This window comes from Camelus bactrianus, chromosome 12 (assembly GCF_048773025.1).
Source record: "Camelus bactrianus isolate YW-2024 breed Bactrian camel chromosome 12, ASM4877302v1, whole genome shotgun sequence".
NCBI classification, from domain to species: Eukaryota; Metazoa; Chordata; class Mammalia; order Artiodactyla; family Camelidae; genus Camelus; species Camelus bactrianus.
The window spans coordinates 46,700,681-46,721,609 of record NC_133550.1 but is presented as its reverse complement, the minus strand read 5'-3'; the positions used below and the strand labels follow the sequence as shown (position 1 = coordinate 46,721,609).

The 20,929-nt window shown below is 35.9% G+C and overlaps 1 protein-coding gene across 1 annotated transcript in view; it reads right to left on the bottom strand.

Annotated features, from left to right (window-relative positions):
• SLC6A15 (solute carrier family 6 member 15) overlaps positions 1-20,929 on the bottom strand; it is a 39,363-nt gene that overhangs the window by 5,553 nt on the left and 12,881 nt on the right. Inside the window, exons 2-10 of the mRNA XM_010958804.3 lie at positions 18,293-18,750; positions 16,021-16,178; positions 15,548-15,674; positions 14,337-14,518; positions 8,752-8,862; positions 5,712-5,953; positions 5,416-5,608; positions 4,331-4,523; positions 1,365-1,524 (exon numbers count right to left, since the gene is read on the bottom strand). Of these exons, the coding sequence (XP_010957106.2) occupies positions 1,365-1,524; positions 4,331-4,523; positions 5,416-5,608; positions 5,712-5,953; positions 8,752-8,862; positions 14,337-14,518; positions 15,548-15,674; positions 16,021-16,178; positions 18,293-18,581 (1,655 nt within the window). The 5' untranslated portion in view covers positions 18,582-18,750. The remainder of the gene's footprint in view (positions 1-1,364; positions 1,525-4,330; positions 4,524-5,415; positions 5,609-5,711; positions 5,954-8,751; positions 8,863-14,336; positions 14,519-15,547; positions 15,675-16,020; positions 16,179-18,292; positions 18,751-20,929) is intronic.

The window sequence follows — 20,929 nt, the reverse complement described above, 5'->3', positions numbered from 1 at the left end:
CTACTGTTATAATGATTATTATTTAGGAACACAAACTACTAAAAAGAGATATTTAGTACTATGCCTACTGTAAATGACAAACTGTCTAAATGGAAATCTAAATTATGATCTTATTGATTCAGCCTGATAACAACATCAAATTCCAACATGGTGCAGGCTAGAAGTTGGTGGTGGTAGCTTGGTAGAGTGTGGCAATATCTGGTTTTGAAATTCAAGTTTAAAGTCCTAGCTCTACAATTAACATGCTGCATTCTCCTGTACAAGTAGGGTCAATTTTCCATCTGTGATATGGGCGATAGTAGTTACCAAAGAGTATTTTTATGAGGAGGAAGATCAAATGCATGTCATACAGCTGTTACTACTATTACTATGAGTACATGATCATTAAATGTAAGTTCCCCTATCTTTCCTTGCCTGGAGCTTTTGACAGTAATGAAAACATTCTTTTAGCTTTGTCACAAATCTCAGTCAATACCAAGAATGTTCTTTACGTTGTTTAAGAGCACTCTGGTCCTCGTTCATTCCTACTTTACAGAGACTTCTAATACGCTTGATGATCTTACGCCTTTAGTCCCTGTATGTTAAGTAGAGACAACAACTTTAAAAATATCGGACCAAGCCTTCAGAAACTTTCTTCTTCTGAGATTACTCTAATGCTTCATTTCACACCAAGTGTTTTACTTCTTATATCAAGCAGGTATATAATTCAGAGGTTTAGGCATTTAGTGAATTCAAGTCATGACTCCATGTAAATATGAAGTTTCTGTATAACAAATGCCATACATATCTCAGGGCAGGACATACCATTCCCCCAAATGAGCCTGATACATAAAACATTACGTTGCCTGGTAAAGCAAGGCATTATCTAGCACAAGAAAATAAAATTTCTCGTGTAAAACAAGTAACCAGAAGCATAGGCTTTAGAGTTAAGCTAAACGGCTGTGAATCCCAGGTCTGCTTCTGTCCAGGTGTGTGATGAGCAAGTCACTTGGTGCCTCACTAAGCCTGCGTTTTCTTATCTGTGAAATATACCTAACAATAGCTCCAAACAACTTGACGTGGTTCTTGGAACATAGCCAATACTCACTAGATCTTGGAAGTAACTATTTCGTAACCAGAATTAAATCAAAGCTCCAGAACCCTAGACTGCATTACCATCTACGCCGTTCTATCTCATCACCTAATAAGGAAAAGTACTTCATTAAAATTGTTGAATGAAGAAGAGCCTGCAAAAGATTTGATTTTTGTGGAAAGGAAATTTTCCATCTAGTCATTTCCCTCTTCTTCTAAATGAGATAAACAATGAAAACTGGTCTTTCCAAAACAGAGATGAAAAATGAATGCATAAAAGAGAGTATACTTACTTATCTATGCCATAAACAAAGGATACAGCAATATTCTCCAAAATGACTACAATTAGCAGAGGCAGTGTGGCAGAATAGTCATCAAACATTGTAACAAAGTAATTTCCAGAGCGCTGCACAAATATCAGGCCAATACAGAATGCCAGAAGACAACAGATAACTGGACAAAAGGAACAAATAAGAAATTAAACCCTATTCAGAGTCCAGGTCTTCTAAACTTCATTATAAATTTATTATTGCAAATAATAAGTTTGTTTCCACTTTAATAAGTTGTCAATGATATAAATAGGATACCTTAACCGATACCATGGAATATAACTCATTGGGAGTTAGTCACCAGGACTTAGCCCCAGACTTAATCTGAATTCATTGTAAGATAGTAATTCAACTCATCTCCCTGAGTCTGTGGAAACTTCTTCCCCAAGCGCATATAACAAATGAGGCAAAACTGAGAAATATGTTAAATTTCTCTACCCTTCTTCCCTTTACTAAGAGCAAAGTAACCTTTTTAGACAGCAGATGTTCATAGGTCATTTCTACTTTTAAAAATGTTTCATAGTTTTGGAAGCAATATTGAATTTTTAATTAATAATGAGATTAATGTGGCTCCAGTAATCTGATTCTCCAAGTACTAAGAACCATCTAAAAGGAGTTTCTGCAGTAGCACTTAAGAAAGATGCAGAAACTTTTAACCAGCTACCATTAATATAAAAACCTAGAGAGATTTCTGGAATCCAGATAATATTCCCACATTTTTGTTGGACTCTTTATTCTCTCATGCACTTAGTAGAGAAGCCGTCAAAAATAGGAGATGACTGTCTTCTGTTTCTCAACCACCTTTTAGCAGAGGTGAGCAAAAGTGAAAGGAGGGCAGGTAACAGCAGTTCAGGAGGGGAGAAAACAGACACCCCTGGGTTCCATCCAGTGGGGGTTCCCTAAGAATCTCAGTAAGTATGGGCTAAATTAAGTCATTTCCACCATCTCTTAAGTGCTCTGCCAGTGATATGAGTTACACCATACATTAATGAATATTATATACATATCACATAGAATAGGAAAGGTAGCATTTACTTGGAGCCTAACACATACTAAAATATTGAAATGCTTGTCACAGTAAATTGTAATCAAAGTCTCAAGATGGAAGTAGCAGAGCTGTGTCCCTCTCTCTCTCTCCTAATTACATGACAGTATAAGGTAGATTCGAAGAAGGTGTAGTTGAGGTGGTATAGACACTAACAGTTTTGCTGACAATGGGACAGGAAAAGATAATGAGTCATTCACTTACTTAAGTCCTGCTGTACTATCAGAGGAGACAGAGGTGATGGGGGAACATTTCATCAAAGTAAAACATGACTTGAATAAAAGTATGATCCTGGAAGAGAAGTAACCCGGGAAGAGTGCATAGTCGTCTTTACTCTGACCTAATAGGTCTTCCACTGCGAGTTGGCAGATTCTCCCATGTGTGTTTCTCCCTCTAAACTTGCTTTTCCCTTGCTTTTGCAAACCCTCTTACCACAGGAGGGTTGAGATACGGGGCAAAAATGAGGAAAGCAGCAAAGATGACTGTTAATTCGCCTGTCAGGCCGGGTATTGATAGCCATAAATAAAATAGAAACTCCAGAAGAGATTGTCTTTCAGGAAAAGATAAAGACATTTCTCATTTATGTTCGGCTGAGTTAAAGATATTTGTATGTAAATATTTAACAAACTGCTGAAATTGTTTTGCACTTCGCAGAACAGTGAGTGATAAAGGTATACACACACACACATATATAACATATATTATATAGGTATTTGAAAGTATTTATACATAAATAAGTACTAAGTCCTTCAGAGCTAAAAGCAGAGCGTTGGGGAGCTGGTGCACCACTGCCCAGCATTCAAGATCATCTTTCTATTTTTTTTCCAGTGTATTTTTGCATCACTTACCAACACTGTTGCGGTCATCTGGTCTGGCTGGCTTCCTCACTGCTCCCTTTATCTCTAGTGTGTGCTTCCTAACATCCTCTGACCCCTGAAAAGACCTCTGCTTTTCCGATTCAGTTTCCACCTCTTTCCCTGACAGGTCCCTCATATATTTAGATAACCTTTGCTGCTTCTTAATTCTTATAACATGTAAAGTCTCTACTACGCTATCAGTATATTACATGGTACAAGTCTTACCTACCTAACTTGATTTTAATTATTAGTAGTATTCTTTTTAGAAGAAGGCTCTCCTCTATCGCTGTATCTCTGTTGTAATTTCTCTTATATTGTTGATATCCCTCAAATGCAAGGACGATGCAATACAAAACTGGAACTTTAATAACTGCTTACAGATTGGATTTACTAACAACCATCAGTATTGCTAAACTGTGTTGTATAGCACAGGGAACTATATTCAGTATCTTGTAGTAACTTATGGCGAAAATGAATATGAAAATGAATATATGTATGTTCATGTATGACTGAAGCATTATGCTGTACACCAGAAATTGACATATTGTAAACTGACTATACTTATATCAAAAATTGATAAATTGTGTTACCATCTTTCTTACCTAGATATATGAATTTCTATCAGGCTACAATTGCTGTTTTATATGGGAATTGAATTTCAGTTTATCAATTTAAGCTGTGCACTTTTTGGAAAAGGAGTATGGGATCTGAACTAATTTTTTGATAATTATTTGACTTGAATGCAAAATTATGCATGAACATTCTATGACTTTGTTCTAGTGCCAGTAATTCATAATAATGACATTACTACTAATAAAGAGTAATATAATAAATGATCGCTAGTAGATAATATCTACATTAAATCTATAATTTGCATATTATATACATAAACCCATAGGTAACTAATAGTAATATGCATTAATAAGTATATATTAATAATAAACTTTCCTATTCCCATCTCCCATCACTCACTAAGAGTAAAATGGCCTGCATCAGTTCAACAAGAAGTCAAATACGTGAAAACTCACCAGTGAGAATTTCTTTCTTCACTTTGAAAGTGTCCACAATGGGCGTGATGATCCCTTCAATGGTTCCAAACATGCTGCCAAGCCCTAGATTTACCAGCATGAGGAAGAACATCACTGACCAGAAGGGAGACGCAGGGAAATGTGTCATCGCTTCTGTAAAGGCAATAAAAGCTAAACCAGTCCCTTGAACAGCCTGTAAGATATACAAAATAGCCACATTAATACAGAGCAATAATAACTCTATATACATCAGTTACAAAGGGCAGGGAAACTCTGAATAATACCCAGGAGTGACTAGAAATAAACATGTTAATATCATGTTGCCTCCTAAGAAACTATGCCTCCAAGCAAACTTTAAGGTGATCATGTTATTTCAGAAAGACAACAGATAGACCAAAATTTAAAAAAAAAAGGAAATTTAGGGGTTATTTAATAATTAAATCTTCCCTTACAGAATTCAAGATTTTTATATTAATGATGGCTTCATCTGTAATTTGCTGCAAACGATTCCTTATGTTTAGTCTCAAGTGTAGTTAGCTATCTTAAAGCAAGTGATTAACAGCCAATTTCACCATTATATTTTCCTTTTTGGCAATGCAATACAAAGAGAAGGCGACCACTAATACAAAGGTATTTATTTATGTTCACCTATCTCATATTAAAATATATGACAGTGGCTAAGAAAAAGGACTTAATCGTGACTTATTGAACACAGTTATTAAAATGGGCAAATGGCATTCATGTGTCCAAATGATCATGCAGTATGTAAATGACACTCATAATTCAAAATTTGTATTAAATATTATACTGGGAAAGCTGTCAGACTAATTTCATTTTCTGTGAAGAAAATCGCCTAATTTATATTCATATTTTAAATTATTGTGGCTTAATGAAACTGCTTTTTAAAGTAAAGCAAACTTTTTTGATGTAAGCAAGTATGTTCTCTGAAACAAAGAATGTGAATTTTGACACAGCAGGATCTCCCACAGGGATTTTATAGGTCATTTTCCTAAAAGAAGTCTTCCGGGTAGTGACTGTTTTAGGTTAATGATCATTATTTTATTGCTGAAACATCAGCTACTAACTTTATTTAGCTCATCTTCAATTCGACAGGCATTGAGATGAAGAGCAGGAAACTCTTCTTCTTTCACTTTTTGAATGATGTCATAAACTAAATGATAATCTTCCGCAGTAACAGCAGAAAAGTTGACATGATGGGGAATGATATCCTGGCTAATGTTGCCCATTTTCACAAGTTTGATGATCATTTCCGAATTTCTGCAAAACAGAGCGACAATAATGAAAACTTACGGGTTTGAGAGGGGGATTTTTAAACAATATAATGATGCCATCAAAAGCTAAAGGACATTAATAACCATACTCTGCAATGCACTTCTCATTTATGACGTTTGCTTTGAAGCCCAGAACTGCAAACACCACCAAAGTTGCCAGGACAGAAGTAAAAAAATTGATGAAGGACACCAGGACGGCATCAAAGTGGCAGTTGTTGTCTCTCTTGTTGTAGCTTGAAAAGGCAATGACACCACCAAATCCTAGACCTAAGGCGAAGAACACCTGAGTGGCAGCTTCTCTCCAGACCTTGGGCTCCAGCATTATTTCAAGCTGTTTAAAATTAAACATAATAGAAGTCAGCTCCAAAGTCACGTTTCAGAATACTCTACATGAAACTAGTTCTATTGTTTAAACATATCATAATGACACCTAGGCTCCAAAGGTCATTTAAGTTGAGGGGATAATCTGTTCTTAAGTAGAAAAAAAAATTTTTTTAATTTAGGAATGAAACAAGGACTATAAATAGGAAAGACTATAAATGATCAAGCCTTTAGATGGAGATGTTACATGGAAATTTTCTACTTATATGGGAATTTTCAAATATCTTTAAGACAAATCATCAAAGGACTATTTGAAAGAGAAATGAACTATCCTTGGTTATTCCTATTCTTTGTTTTCTTTCCAAAGCAAAATAAATCAATTAGCAATAAAAGTTAAATATTTAACCAATACCCTAATTTTTGTGTTTTCTGGTGGAAGTCTAATAATCAAAGCAGATAATACTTGTAAGCTTGGTAGAGTTTAACTGTTTGTTTTTTGTATATCCACGTGGGTCTTGTTCATTCATTCAACAATTTCCTGAAAGACTTTTTCTTTGAAAATTGAGGAAATTCAATATATCATCTCTAAGACCAAAGTTCTAGAGTTCTGAAACTGTGCTGAACATAGGTTTCAAGTAACTCTGCTGCACTCTGAGTTTTAACTTTTAACTGAAACAAGGCACGCACTGCTGATCACAGTGCCCACCGCACTCTAAGTCCTCCATATACATGGACTATAGTGCTAGCCATGCTGATAAACACTTTGTATGGATTATCTCATTTAATATTCACAACCACCAATGAAGTTGTTACTACTATTACCTGAATCTTAGAAAAGCTGAGTCGCCTGCCTAACGTTGTACAGCAGTTCTGGAATAGAGCTGAAATATGAACACGACTAGGTTCCAAAATGCATAATTTCTCAAATATTAGGATTTATTCTTGAATTAATTTTAGTGATTATTACTTAAATGTATGCAATGTAATCATGAATCATAATCATGGTTATATTTATAATTTATTTGCAATTAACTAGGATATACATACTATTTATTGACCCTTGCTGCTGAATTACCATCCTATGGTTAATACTGATCTACTGAAATTTACTCAACTGTCTATCCCTACTTTACCCACTAGATGGCAGATAATACCTATTTACTAGACATATTCAGATTTCTTCCATTGCAGGAATTAAGCCTCCATTCACCTGGAATATTTCCTGTGCTTAGGTACTTCTCCTTTACATTTATAGTGTACATTAAAAAGTAACTGACAACTTCTTATTGTTATTATATAACTATCACATCCTACACTGGCCATTTAATAGTTTGTGGAAAGTGAAGTGAAGAAATAATTAACCCTGCTTTAATAGACATCCCCAGTCCTGGTTTAAAATGTTAAATAATAGTGCTACAATCTTAAAAATGGGGGCCATGAGAAAGTGTCAAATCAAAGTATTTAAATATTAAAATATATACATAAATCAATTTTGAAAATTATGTCACAACTTAGAAAAATGTGCTATTCCAGAAATTCACACCAAAGCTAGTTATTTTAAACTCAGAAAACTTTTTTTTAATTTTCAAATATAAATATTTTTGGTCATTAAGTATGGCCCATTTGAGACTGATTTAAATTAAAACATAGCCAAAATTCATAAATCTAAACCAGTTATTCACTGAGGAGTTCTACTAACTCTAAATGTTAAACAGGACTTTTGAACTACTCAAGAAAATCAGATCACAAAGTCAACATTTTTGCTACTAGAGAATGAACACCAAGTTGGAACTAGAACCCAAATTACACAAGCGTCTTTTACACAGTATCAAGGCAGAGGCCAGGAGTGACAATTCCAGGGAGGCTAAATCTTGTGCCCCAGTCCCTCAGCAAGATGCTTGGCTACACATTCATCCTTTGGGTAACTTTCAATTTCTGAACTAATTTTGAAGTTGTATTTTTATAACTCAGTATCTGCCTATGATCGTGTTAGCAAACTAATATGAAGTGTAACTTCATTTCAGTGGATAACCAAAATATATACACCTCAAACCTTTTTTTTTCTTGTCAAATGAATGTAACAGGTCCACAAAAATTTATTAATCAGGTTCAATGTGTCCAGTGTTGGAGGTCAGTTCCAAGCTGAATGACAGAGTCTAAGTTCCAGGCCTTTTAGGAGACCTATTGAGGATTTGCCTGAAATGTATATGCATTTATAAAAGTTATGGAACTTCCCAAATGCACTACTATACATACTATTCTAGAAGATATAAAACCTCAAAACAAAATAAGAAGTCTTGGATTTTTCTGAGACAAGATTTAGATAGAGTAGGGTTCTTAACCTGGGTCCAGAGATATTAGGTGATCTGTCAACCTCTTGAGACACTAAGCAAATTAATATGTTCATTTTTTTTTCCCAGTAAGAAGATCCCATTATCAGTTTTTCTCAAAGGGGTTCATGTCACAAAAAGGTTAAAAATCACTGAAATAGAGGAGGAAGAGTAAAGATTTAAAAGTTCTAAAGTGTATCAGTGTAAAAATGGGACGTTAATTAATTACAAAAGAGGAATTTTTGAAGTTTAAAAAGTAAAACTTACTGTAGCACTAAAATGGGACATTTAAAATTGGAGAGAGATGGATATATGTAGGTATCTAAAAGCTCTGGTTTTAGTAGGCTGGTTAACATAACAGCTATAATTTACCAGTCTAGTGAACATAAGTTAGAAGTTAAATCTAACTATGGGAACATTTTAACTATAAATGTAAAGCCTTTGTGCTCATAAGCCTAATTAGAAATACAGTGCGTACCTTAGGGGTAAACATGTGACGGATGCCATCAATTGAACCATTTAAAAGGAGTGCTCTGATTAGGAAGCATATAAGTACCACATATGGGAACAGAGAACTGAAATACATGATCTGCAAAGAAAGAGAAATAAAAATACATGAGACACACTAATGATTAAATTCTTTTTCATAGTTCAGATTATGTGTGTTATGCAATTGTCCCAACCAGACAGTTACTGCCTCCCTGACATCTCCATGTGGTCTCTAAAACTTTTTGGGTCCAGAAGAGAACTACTGTATTTTCCCCAAAGCTGTCCCCCCCCATCTCTATCTACCCCCAACCATCCAGTTGCTAAAGTCAAGCAGGAAGAAGTGGTCCTGCACTGTTTGTAACATTCTCCTAGTTTCCTGGCAACCACTTGGGTTATCTCCTTTCCTGCTCAGCACACTCCAGGGATCTCTAATATGGTTGGCATGAAACGAGACTTTCTCCCTCTGCGCTGCCAAGCCCTACACTAGTGGGCCTACCTGCCTGGCGCACCACTCTTTCCCCAACTCGGCTGTAGCCCCGCAGGTCCTTGGTATCTGTCAGGAGGCCAAGCTCTTTAGCTTCAGTGCCAGAGCGGGGCTGTGCCCCTGGTCCAAGTCACTCATCTCCCTCATCTGCACAAGACTTCCTCCTCTTTGTTATTTGTCTCATTCTTCACCTTCTCAAGTTTTCCCAAAGCAGACAGAATAAGTCTATGCCTTTTTCCCATCCAATATGCCTCCAGCTGCCCTCCCCAGATGCCATGAACCTTCCATGATATCATTGTTATGTTTTGACAGCACTTAGCACTGTTGAAATGATCTTATTTATGTGTTTTCCTTGTTAATTTTCAGCCTCCCCTACTGGAATATAAGCTCTCTCGGGGCAAAGGCCTTTTCTCTCCTGTCCACTACCAAGTCCCAAACACCTAACACAGTTGCTGGCTCATAGAAGGTATTTGTAGGGGAGGAGCGGAGGGAGGCTGGGAAGACTGGAGAAAAAACCTCCAGAGCAGAAGGTGGCTCGGGCAGGTAAGAGATAGTGAATCCTGTAACAGCGGTCGACTAACAGCAGGTATATCAACACAGTCATTTGCGCTTCTGTTGTTCTTTAGGCTTTATAATTTTATTCAAACGTTCTAAGAAAAAAATATTACAAATAAAAATCTCAGCATAATTAAGAACCAATATTTCACTAAAAAAATTACATTTTAATGGAATTAGCTGTAAAGAAGTATAATTTTTAATCATTTCAAAACAGTTTCTTTAATTACATCCATTCATCCACCTTTCTTGACTTCTTTTTAGCAGAATGCTTTCAGATGGAGCACTTTTTTCCTTCCTGCCAACTTTTAGCATTCTGTCACTAGGGATCTACTCACGTAGCCTTGCTCTCACTTGAATTACAGCTATTCCTTTTATCATTCTTCAGTTGTTGAGGCTAGCCAGAAGCATGGATTCACTTTTGCACAGAATAGCTTACCCTCTTTTTTTGTCTTTTTTTTTTAAACAGAATTCAAATATGCTGCCTTTATAAAGTGACTTAAGTGATTTTCACTAATGAACTTGTTTTAAAAATGAAAATGAAGGTTGCATGCTAAAATAATCTGGATGGTTTCTGATTTTTTTCCAATAAATATGATGTACCTTCGTATATTTTTAATGCAATTTCAAATTAGAAGAGAAGGGAAGAAATGACTCTTCCTGTACTTGTAGAGGCTAAACAACTCAAGCACACCCTAATATGTCTCTTTCCTCCACGTTCTATAACCAACTGATCAACAAGTCCACCTGATTCCAAACCTCACATCTGTCCCTTTGCTTCCATCCTCAGTGACGCGTCACCTTTTGCCTCCTCATTTTGCCTCTAGATCTTCCCTGCCAGCTCTCCTCTTCATCTCTGAGACTCATCACCCCCACTTCTACCAGAATGATCTTTCTAAAGATCTGATGTGTCAGTGAACTGCTAAAAATCCTCAAATATTTCACACTATCAGTTAACTGCCATTTTACCAGTGTCTGTAGATTCTTTAACATCTGCAATCAACCGACACTTAAAGCTTCATCCCTCACAAGCTGTACAAATTGTATGTAAAAGTCACACCACACTGGGGTACTACAACTTCATAGCCTCGTTGTAGCTCTGCCACCTATCAGTTGCTTAATTCCGGCGAATTATTTATTCTTCCTAAGCTGAACTTTGCAGTAAAGTGAGTCTAAGAACATGCAAATCATCTAGCTGATAGGAAGATTAAACAAGCTAATGTAGCACAGTAGCAGGAATAATGGCAAAGTAGGACTGGTAGAAAATATTACCTCAGAGTTAGAGGAAAGCGTAGTGCTTCTCATTTCTAGCCTCCACCTTGAGGCAGGCATCCCATTCTCAGAGGCTCTAATAAATGGACACACAACCTCTGTTGGACCATCTCCAATAGTGCTGAGCTCTCTACCACTAATTTCATTGTTACCAGGCTTGATTCCTGTAAAGTCTTCCTTTCTTTGAAGACTTACCCCACCTCCCACCCTCCATAATCCTCAATATTTGATCATCATTCTGTTCTCTGTGAACACACAGAATAAGGCTTGTTTCTCTTCTCATTCAGCTATTTGAAGACTGTGATTCAGAAGGCTGAGGTATCTCTTCTCCATAACAAAGGAGAGAATAAAGATTTCAGTAAAACCCAGTGTCATAGGTGTGGTTCAGCTGACGTTTTCCTACCTGGACCAAAGGAGAATGATACTGTCACACCCACTTCTAGTTCATGCAGTTTCAAATTAACATTCTGTGTGTGTGTGTGTGTGTGTGTGTGTGTAGGCCAAGCAAATTGCAAGCTGACTTTTCTCTTAGCTGCTAGATCTTCTTAATTTTTTTTTCCCCACAAACTACCCTTAAACCTTATTACCCCTAAACCATACTTCTCTGTACTGCACTTGTGTGAATGTTTATTTAAAGACTTTTTTGTTTGGCAGAGCTTTACATTTATTTCCAATAAATTTTTATTATATTTAGCTCATTGTTTCAGAATGAGGAGTTGTGACAATTTAGACTGTTATAATTTTGTTCATATTACTTACAGCTTTGTCCTCATCTGTACCTATTAAATTCTATCAAAGCTACCCTCTCCCTGAAGCCTTCTCGTAGAAATAAATAAGGTACATATAGTATATAAGTTGTATTAATTTTTTTCTAGGTAAAGTTATATTACATGACATAAGAAAAACATCCCAAATGCTGTGGTGAGAAAAGGATGGATTTTTTTTTTAATGATAATACTCAGACCAAGAAGAAATAAAATGTGGCAGTAAGACTTGAACACAGGAATTTTTGGACTTCTCTAGCTGACCGCAGTTGGTTTTCTTTCTACCAAATGACATATCTTAGGAAGCATATAAATGTGGTTAGATTTAGCTTAAGAATCTATTCCTTTATTTATTACCTGACTGTAGCGGGGCCCTGACATTGTAGAAGACACATCCAATTGAGCCAATTAACTGAACTTATTTAATCATAGACTACACTAATATTCACAACAGACTGAAAGATGTTCAGGTGTGTTATCTACCATATTCATTTCTGCAAAGGAAAAATGGTGTAGAAGGTCCATCAGGAAGGTACATGTAAAATCAGCTGTGATTTACAAATTAAAAATATCCTCAAACCTTTCTAATTCAACATAAAGTAAAGGAAGCAAAGATGAATTAAACAGACTTCTGTCCTAACAGAGTTCACTATGTGGTGGGAAAAAAATGTATTGCAATGAGAGATGTTATAATGTTGCAGGAAATAACATGGACCATAGATTTAGACAGAGCTGGTTTGACTGTGGGTACTAGCACTTACTAGCCATGATTCTTCAGGCAAGTCACCTGTTCTCTCAAACTTGTTTTTTATCTGTAAAACAGTTCTGAGAGTAGCAATTACTTCTTAGAGTTTTGTTTAGAATTAAATAGGATAAAGTATATTAAGCACTTATCACTGCACCTAGAGCAAAATAAGCATGTAATAAATATTGGCTTCCATTACTGTTTTTGCTCTGATCATTGTGAGAATCATCTTTGTCATTGTCATCATTTATTACCACCACTAATACTGCTGCTGCTACTGTTAGGTAGTTAGGTAAGTGGAGGCCCCGGGCAGACAGGTGGAGGAGAGGGAGGATGGTGCGGAAGATGGCGTTGTGCCTGCCTCCAGCATAAACGGACTTCACTTCTAAATGAGCACCAGCAAGAAACCGGTTAGAACCCGACAGCCACGACTGCGCTACAGCAGAAAGGACTTGAACGGACACAACCCAATGCTCATTGTATTATAATTAACATTGCAGTTTGGCCCTCCCCTTCACCCCTCCAACGGTTTTCCTATGTATACAATGGGTAAGGACATACACAAAGAGGCCAAACGTGACTAGGCATTCCAGGGACCAGGGACAAGAGCCGTCAACCACTCAAGGGACCACTTCTAAGGGAGGGTTTAAGAGAAAGGGGAGACAAAAACTGCCGCTTTTCCTCCCTTCGATCAGCCCACCTCCTGTTCTTGGACATGTACTTTGCCTTTTTAAAATAATTTTTAAAAAATCTTTCACTACACAACATACCATATTCCGACGGTAAACTTGTCTTATGGGTATGACAAGAACCGGGGTCTTTACCTTTTGGGGTAACACTACTACCATTATTCCACTCTTACTAGTAGTATATGATGGTAAGTGGTAATATACTAGCCTAAGAAAGATATATGATCAGATTTGTGCTTTGGGGGAAAAAAAAACAGTAGAGATGGGTTATTAAAGGACAGAGAGAAGAACAAAAATTAATTCTTGCTATGGTCCAGACAAGAGATATAGAGAGCTTTAAAACAGTGATGATAATAATGGCAAAAAAAAATGCAATGTGAAAGCAAAACAGTGAATAATAATTACTTTACTAATGCATCCTTTTAAAAAATTATCTGATTGTCTTCCTAGGGTATCTAGAAATCACTTAATGTTTTTTTCGACCACAGCCTTATAAAATTTTCCATTTGCCCTGGCAGGCATGCCCTTCAGTCTTTTACATTACTCTTGAGTTCTTGTTGACATTATCCTAACTACCTAAAGTTCAGATCTTTTAGAAACACTCCACACTAGACTATTTTTAAATCTTCTATGCAACTACTCCTTAGAGCACCTACAGCAGAGAAAAATAACTGATGTAGCACAAATAAACATTCTTTATTCTACCACTTTTTCCAATTTCCATGATTGGAACTAGTCAAAGAACTAAAACATTAGGGTCAGCTGAATAAATAGCAAAAATAAAGGACTTTTAGGTATTGACAAAAATTTTCAAAGAAGATCTTGATGAAAGAGAAGTAAAGATTATAAATGACTTTAGATTTCACTATAAAACACTTATATCTTTTTGTCCTTTCCTTGATTTAAACACATTTTTTTAAAGCTTCACTTTTTAACAATCTTTAGTTTAACTGCCTAGAACGAGGCACTGCTTGCAGCTTGCCCACAGACTATAGCCGAGCTGCAGGGGGCGCAGTGCCCACGAGTGATGATCAGCGGAATCAGAAGGGGCTCTGACATACTAACTTTTCCAGAAGACTGAATGCCTTTGATCATAGCCAAGCACACCACAACCCAGGCAACCAGCAGGCAGATGGTCATCTTCCAGTTTAAGCCCCCGTTTTCAGAGATGGAACTGGAAATATTCAGTGCTTCTCTGTACCAGTAATAGGTGGTGGCGGAACTTTTTTCACATTCCGGCTCTACAACTGTAGAAAGACAAGTAACACAGTCACTTCAGGCTATAAAGACCAATGGCACCATTTTTTTTTTCCCCAGTAAGCCTGCAAATCAATTCTCAACACTTTCTAGAAAAGTACTACTATTCTATAGAAGAATTTAAACACACAGTGAAACCTTAACTCTGCAAAAACGCGAAAAAAATTCAACAGGCATGTATCCTCTTTCATGTGTCTTATTACACATTTCTAAAATAGGAATAGGTGAGCTTTTTATCAAAGTAATTAAAATGTATCAGGTTTATGGCCCCTTCTGCCCCCAAAATTATCTGATTGACTTCCTGGGGGCAGAGATGTCAAAAATGCTAGCTTCTGGCCATATGTGATTTTTGAAATGGAGCTGGTCTAAAGTGACAAGTGCTATAAATATAAAATACAGAGGGGCTTTTAGAGACCATATGAGAAAAGTGTGAACTATTACATTACTCATTTTATATTAACTATATGTTGAAATGTTAATATTTTTGATATATTGGATTAAGTAAAATATTTCACCTGTTTCTTTTTACCTCCTGTAAATATGGCTACTAGAATGTTTTAGATTACATATGTGAGTTGTGTTTTATATTTACTGGACATTGCTAGGGAATTGTTCTTTATATTCTAACATATAAAAATAAATGATAAGAAAACTAAAGAACAATAGAACCGAAGACATAAAAACAATTCCTTCAATCCACATTCTTCCTTTTGTTCTCTTTTATTTTAATGAAAATGTAAGGCATCAAGAAAGGTGTAAGAAATAAAATATTGTCGAAGTTAACAATGAAGGCTTATAAATTTTAACCCTAATGTCCATGGGGCACAATATCTTGGAAAGAGCTAGTTAAATCAAACCAACCTTCTATCTTTTTGAGTATGTCAAGGAAAGTTTGTTGTGATAATAATTTTGGAAGACTTTTCCATATTATTTTTAAAAAGAAAACATCTTGAAAGCTCCTGCCTTTACCAACTTTATGATCTTTAAATACAAAAAACACTACCGGGTACACGTCTTACATGTGTGTGAAGCATTTTTCACCAAAGGACACTGATCCCAAGGTAGAGGTTGCTGAAAAGACTGAGAAAAATAAAACAAACTCCAGCCAATGATGACATTGTAGTAGAGAGCCACAAAAAAGCACACCTGCAAAATAAAATAATGTGATTACATGAAACCTCTCATGCCCCTTCCTCTGAAACAATTGAGATGAAACGCATAAAACCCCGTTTAATACTTTAAAAAATACTCTTCATTCTATTTTTCTTTAAAACACATTATCTCTCTGAAATGATGACTCTCATAGGTCTTAAGATATTGAACTACATTAATACTTACAGCTTGTTTTGTGTATTAGTGCAAGCTCCAAGTGTTTTTTTGAAACATTATTAAAGAGTTGAATAGAAATACACAAAGATTTCATTTAAATGCAAACTATATAATTACAAACCATGTGAAAATTATATGGCATATACCATACCAGGAAACTTACTACACAACTTGCAAATCCAATCCCTCCCAGTTTGGGGCTTATGTAATTCCACACACCAATGCTTCCTCGCCGAATTCTTTGACCCACAGAAAGTTCCAGGAAAAAAAGGGGGATACCTATTACCAGAAGCAGTATTAAATACGGCAAAAGATAGGCACCTACAGAGACAAGAACAAATAAAATAGATTATATTTTCAACAGTCACAGTAGAGAATACACTAATGCTGATTACCTTATGAAAGGTGATATTTGAATTGCCACATCATATAATTATAAAGGACTTTAAAGAAAATGTAATTTCATTACTTTAAGTTTTCTAGTATTTGAAATCTGATTTTGACTGCTACAAAGAGTTTCTGATGAAAAATAATTATGAAAAAAGTAAGGATATCAATGAATAGTTTTGGTTTCATTTTACTGAAAGGGTAAAGTAACTTCATTTTTTGTAAAAATAATTGATTCCTTAAAATTTTTATTTATTCAAACAACTAGAAGATGCCAGTCAAATACCTGGAAGGCTCAATGCTATACTGCATGCTGAGAACCACCCCTTGTACTCCAAGAGCCATCTTGCAACCATACAGTCCACTGGTGTTGTATAATATCGTTCTCGAGTATTTGAAATTAGAAGAAAGGAAACAATACTAGGAAGGGCATTTTGACTCTCTTTACATATGAAAATAAGGAGTAATCATTTTTCCTAACAACTAATTACTAAATATGAACTCCTTTAGAGCTCTTCACCAGGACAAATATATGAAATGGAAAGCAACCTGACTTTTCAGCCAAGACAGCCTTCTTTCTTAAGAGTATGGCTGGTAAGGCTTATAAAGGGAAAGGTCTGAAAATCAGAATTCATCTTTTGCCGGTCTTGCAAATGGGATGACTTCTGAGAAGCAAAAAGTAGGGTAGTACATAGCTACTTGTAGCTGATCTGATAAATAATTCATCTGCGATGTTAAAGAGTAGGTAAGGAGCTCACAGTTCCAGGGGAGCGCTGTGTAGTACGCCACCAATGTCATGTGTTGATTCTCACCTTTTAGGTAGGTTTGTCAAACAGGCTACTTTTGCACACACCTGTTGTTTTGACCCTGGGTGAATTAATTAAGCAAGATCTTAAACATATTTTGTTACTATAACACCTTAGCTTTTTATCTCTTAGTGACCAAGAGGAAACCATTTCACATATGAATGGTTATATTATTTCATTTGATTTACATGTTAAAACTACATCAAAAATAAAACCATGTTTTTGTTCAGTCAGCAAAACTATCATAAACTGTAATAAAAGGTCAAAATATTCTTTCTATCCTTTGTGTGCTGAAATATTGCTTACAGAATATTTGGTTTTTAACCACACTTATTTTAACAGCTTCCATGTATATATATATATAAAATAGAGATAGTAATGGTAAAGATAAAAGTTTAATATTAAAAATTTTTAAGGTAACAACCCAAATGTTAGCTTCACATTCAGCTTAATTTCTGTGTACTCTAGAGTGTGTATTCTATGTGTACCATCTATTCCTTTGTATGTTTTTTTCTTAATTTTTAAAACAATTTTTGCTGAAGAGCCCTTGGTAATTAAATTACATGTCCAAATAGAAAAAGCTAAATATCATGCTGATACAGATAATTTTGTTTAAAATTAAGAATGCTGATTTCTTCATAGCCTCTTAAGGATGCTAATATCTAAGGATGAAGACTGTCTAGCATTATATTAATTATCTGGTTAAATCCCTTCTACTTGGATCTACAAAGTTCTGGTCAGCATTTGAAGACTATAATCGTTCTAAATTATACACAATGTTTGCTTTTTTGATGCGTGAAACAACTTAAAATTCAGAGTTAATAAACTGTGGACAGAAAATTTTCTGTCTTGTTCACCGATGTTGTCTTATATCTTTATGTCTTTAAACTTCAGGATTTCCTCCAAAGAGAGTAACTGACAGGCACAAGGGATGCAACATTGGTTAGAAAAGTCAGTAATTTAGGGATGTTTAATAACATCCACAGAATTGAGAATTTATTACCTTAAGCAGTCCTTGAGTGTTCATAGTAAGCCACCTGCTCCTATGGAAACCTAAACTGAAAATAGAGCTGAGCTCACTTCCAACAAAAGCGTCTCCCTAGTTTTACAATGGAATTCATAGCTTCTAAAATAATGACACTGTAGTAACAACAGGAGCTATTTGAGGTAATCAACTGCAATTTACTCAGCAATGTGTCACTTAAAAAAAAAAAAAAAAAACAACAGAAAACAAAAACTTACCACCCCCATTCTTCTGACAGAGGTATGGGAATCGCCACACGTTCCCTAATCCTACAGAAAATCCAACCTGGGCCAGGATGTACTGTAGCTTACTGTTCCAAGCTGGCCTTTCATCTTCAACTTCAGATCCTTCCTCAGCATCTGTATCTTTCTCTTCTTGGACGTCAACAATTAGTTCACTCTTCTTAAAAGCATCATCAGCTGAGTCTTCATTGGAAAGAAGGTCTTTGACAGACTCAATAACCTCATCGTCTAATTCTCTTTTTACCACCTTGCTGTTCTTAGGCATTGGAAAGTGCAGGTAGGATTATTTTTTCAATTCTCTTTTGGCAAATTTCTTAATTCTTTTAAAAATATGTTATAAATAAAAGGCAGAAGAGGCTATCAAATAAATCCTTGATTTAAGGTGATAAAGTCTTATGGATTCTGGATCTGTATATCCAATATTCTGTAGGTACCTGTAAAATTTTAAGTTGAAGAACAGTAAGATTTAATGATGAAAATATTTAAAATCCCCAAGACCTCTTCTTATTAATTTTTCTGATGCAAACTCTCTCTCCAGAGTATTGCCAACTAAAAATTGGCATTTGCCATCTACCTCTATGAGGATTGGATCATGTTAGCACTTGCCATCTAACTCTGCTTGGATTAAATCATGAGCCGCTGCAGCCACTGACCTCCAACACTCCCTGAAAGGAGTTCAGGGTGGAGATCAGGAATGGGGCGCTCTGTGCTCTGGGAAAACTGGCAGAACAGGCCTTCAGATAGTGAGCTATTTTCAGAAGATTTTATGAGCCCTAATTCTTCTGTCTCCTCATATCTAGAAAAGCACTAAAATCATTAATGTTGACATCTGCTCCTTCTGACTAGCAGCAGGCCCCTGCCTAAATGTGTGTTTGACATCACATACCCCCTTCACTAAAATCATATATAATACTCAGTTCCCCTCTGCCTCTTTGGAGCAGTTCCTCAGAGCCATCTGAGATGCTGTCTCCCTGGCTATCGTCCTCATTTTGCCCCAAATGAAACTTAACTCACAACTCATGTTGTGTGATTTTATTTCAGTGGACAGTATAAAACGTCTGATTGTCCGTGACCTTTCAGAGCTGAATATTTCCAGAAGTGTAAGAACTGTAAAGTAAACAAGAGCTTCACACATATTTTCTACTGGCTAACTTTTTTTTCCCCTTCTTGCAAAAATCTGCTTTGATCTCAGATCAACTCCAATGCATAATGTATACTCCGTTCATTCGTAATTAAAATTTTGTGACTCTTTTTTCTTAATTCTTCCTTTCCCCCTCTCTGACTAAAGTACATCCCTTATTTTATTATTTATAGAATTACAGACACAATTGCATGCCATCCCTGAAAGTTTGTCTTATGTAGAATTTCTTCTGTTCACATAATCATCCGTAAACTCATTTGATATTGTGATGGAGCATTAAGGGACATATTGGAGGAGGGGAAATTTTCCCTCTTTCCCCTCTTAGTTCTTTTGGCTGTTAATTAAAATGATATAAGGCAGATTAACAGGAGAAAATACAATTTATTACTTGCATGGGGAGTCCATATAAGTATGAAGATTTCCAAAGACAGCAAGGCAAGGTGAGGTATATATATATATATATCATATATATTTATATATATATCATTCTGGGCTAAGAAGAAGAAAGTAGGGACCGCAGGTTTCAAGGGAAAGTAAGGTAATTCACAGGAAGAGAAAAAAGAGTTAATGTTTGGTAAACAAAACATTATGGTAAACAAATGTTTGAAAGGCCATCAAAGACAATGATATACAGAGAGAACTTTGATCAAATGGACCTTGCTGGGTTTCTTCCTGTCTACCACACCTAATACTTTACTATAGTTATTTATTGTGGTAGCTCCTTTCTGGGATTGGCCTTCTATCTTAAATTATTTTAGGCAGTAAGGTGGGCAGTTCAAAGGTTCTTGAGTCTTTTGGGCTTTGGTTGTTTTCAGCTCAAAATAATCACCACGGCAGAAGGGCACATCTTGGGGCAACCTGCCCTGAACCCCATCAGATACAAACACTAATGAAACATACAATATTGGCTTCTAAGGAGCTTATGTCTGATAGAGAGAAAGGCACATCCCGCATAACTACACTATATCACACAATTTAAATATCCTCAACATCATTACAACATGAGAGACCAGGAATGTTGGATAAAAGGGAACTTAGAGTTGGGCAAAAATGGAGAAAGGCCACACCAGACAAGGAACTGCATAACCACATGCAGGAAGTGGTAAAAATTCTTATTTGTCTGAACATTCTTTCAAACAACTCAAGAAAAATACTGCCATCACCGTGGCATTTTGGAATTTGGGAATAGTTTCATGAGCTTAGGGCTTGTGTCTGTTTAATTTGCATTATTTCCTCCGAGAGCACAGTAAATATTAGCTGAATAAGTGAATAAATATAACCATTAAAAAACTGAAATAAGCTAATTTTCCAAATAATTTTTGCTGGAAGAAAACAACCTGACGTATAGGAAATTGTGATTTGTGAGACATGATTATCTACAGGTCTACATTTATTGAATCATCTAATGATAAACTGCTGGGATAATTACTGGTACATGGATAAGAGCATTTGTTTTAATCTGACAAACTTGG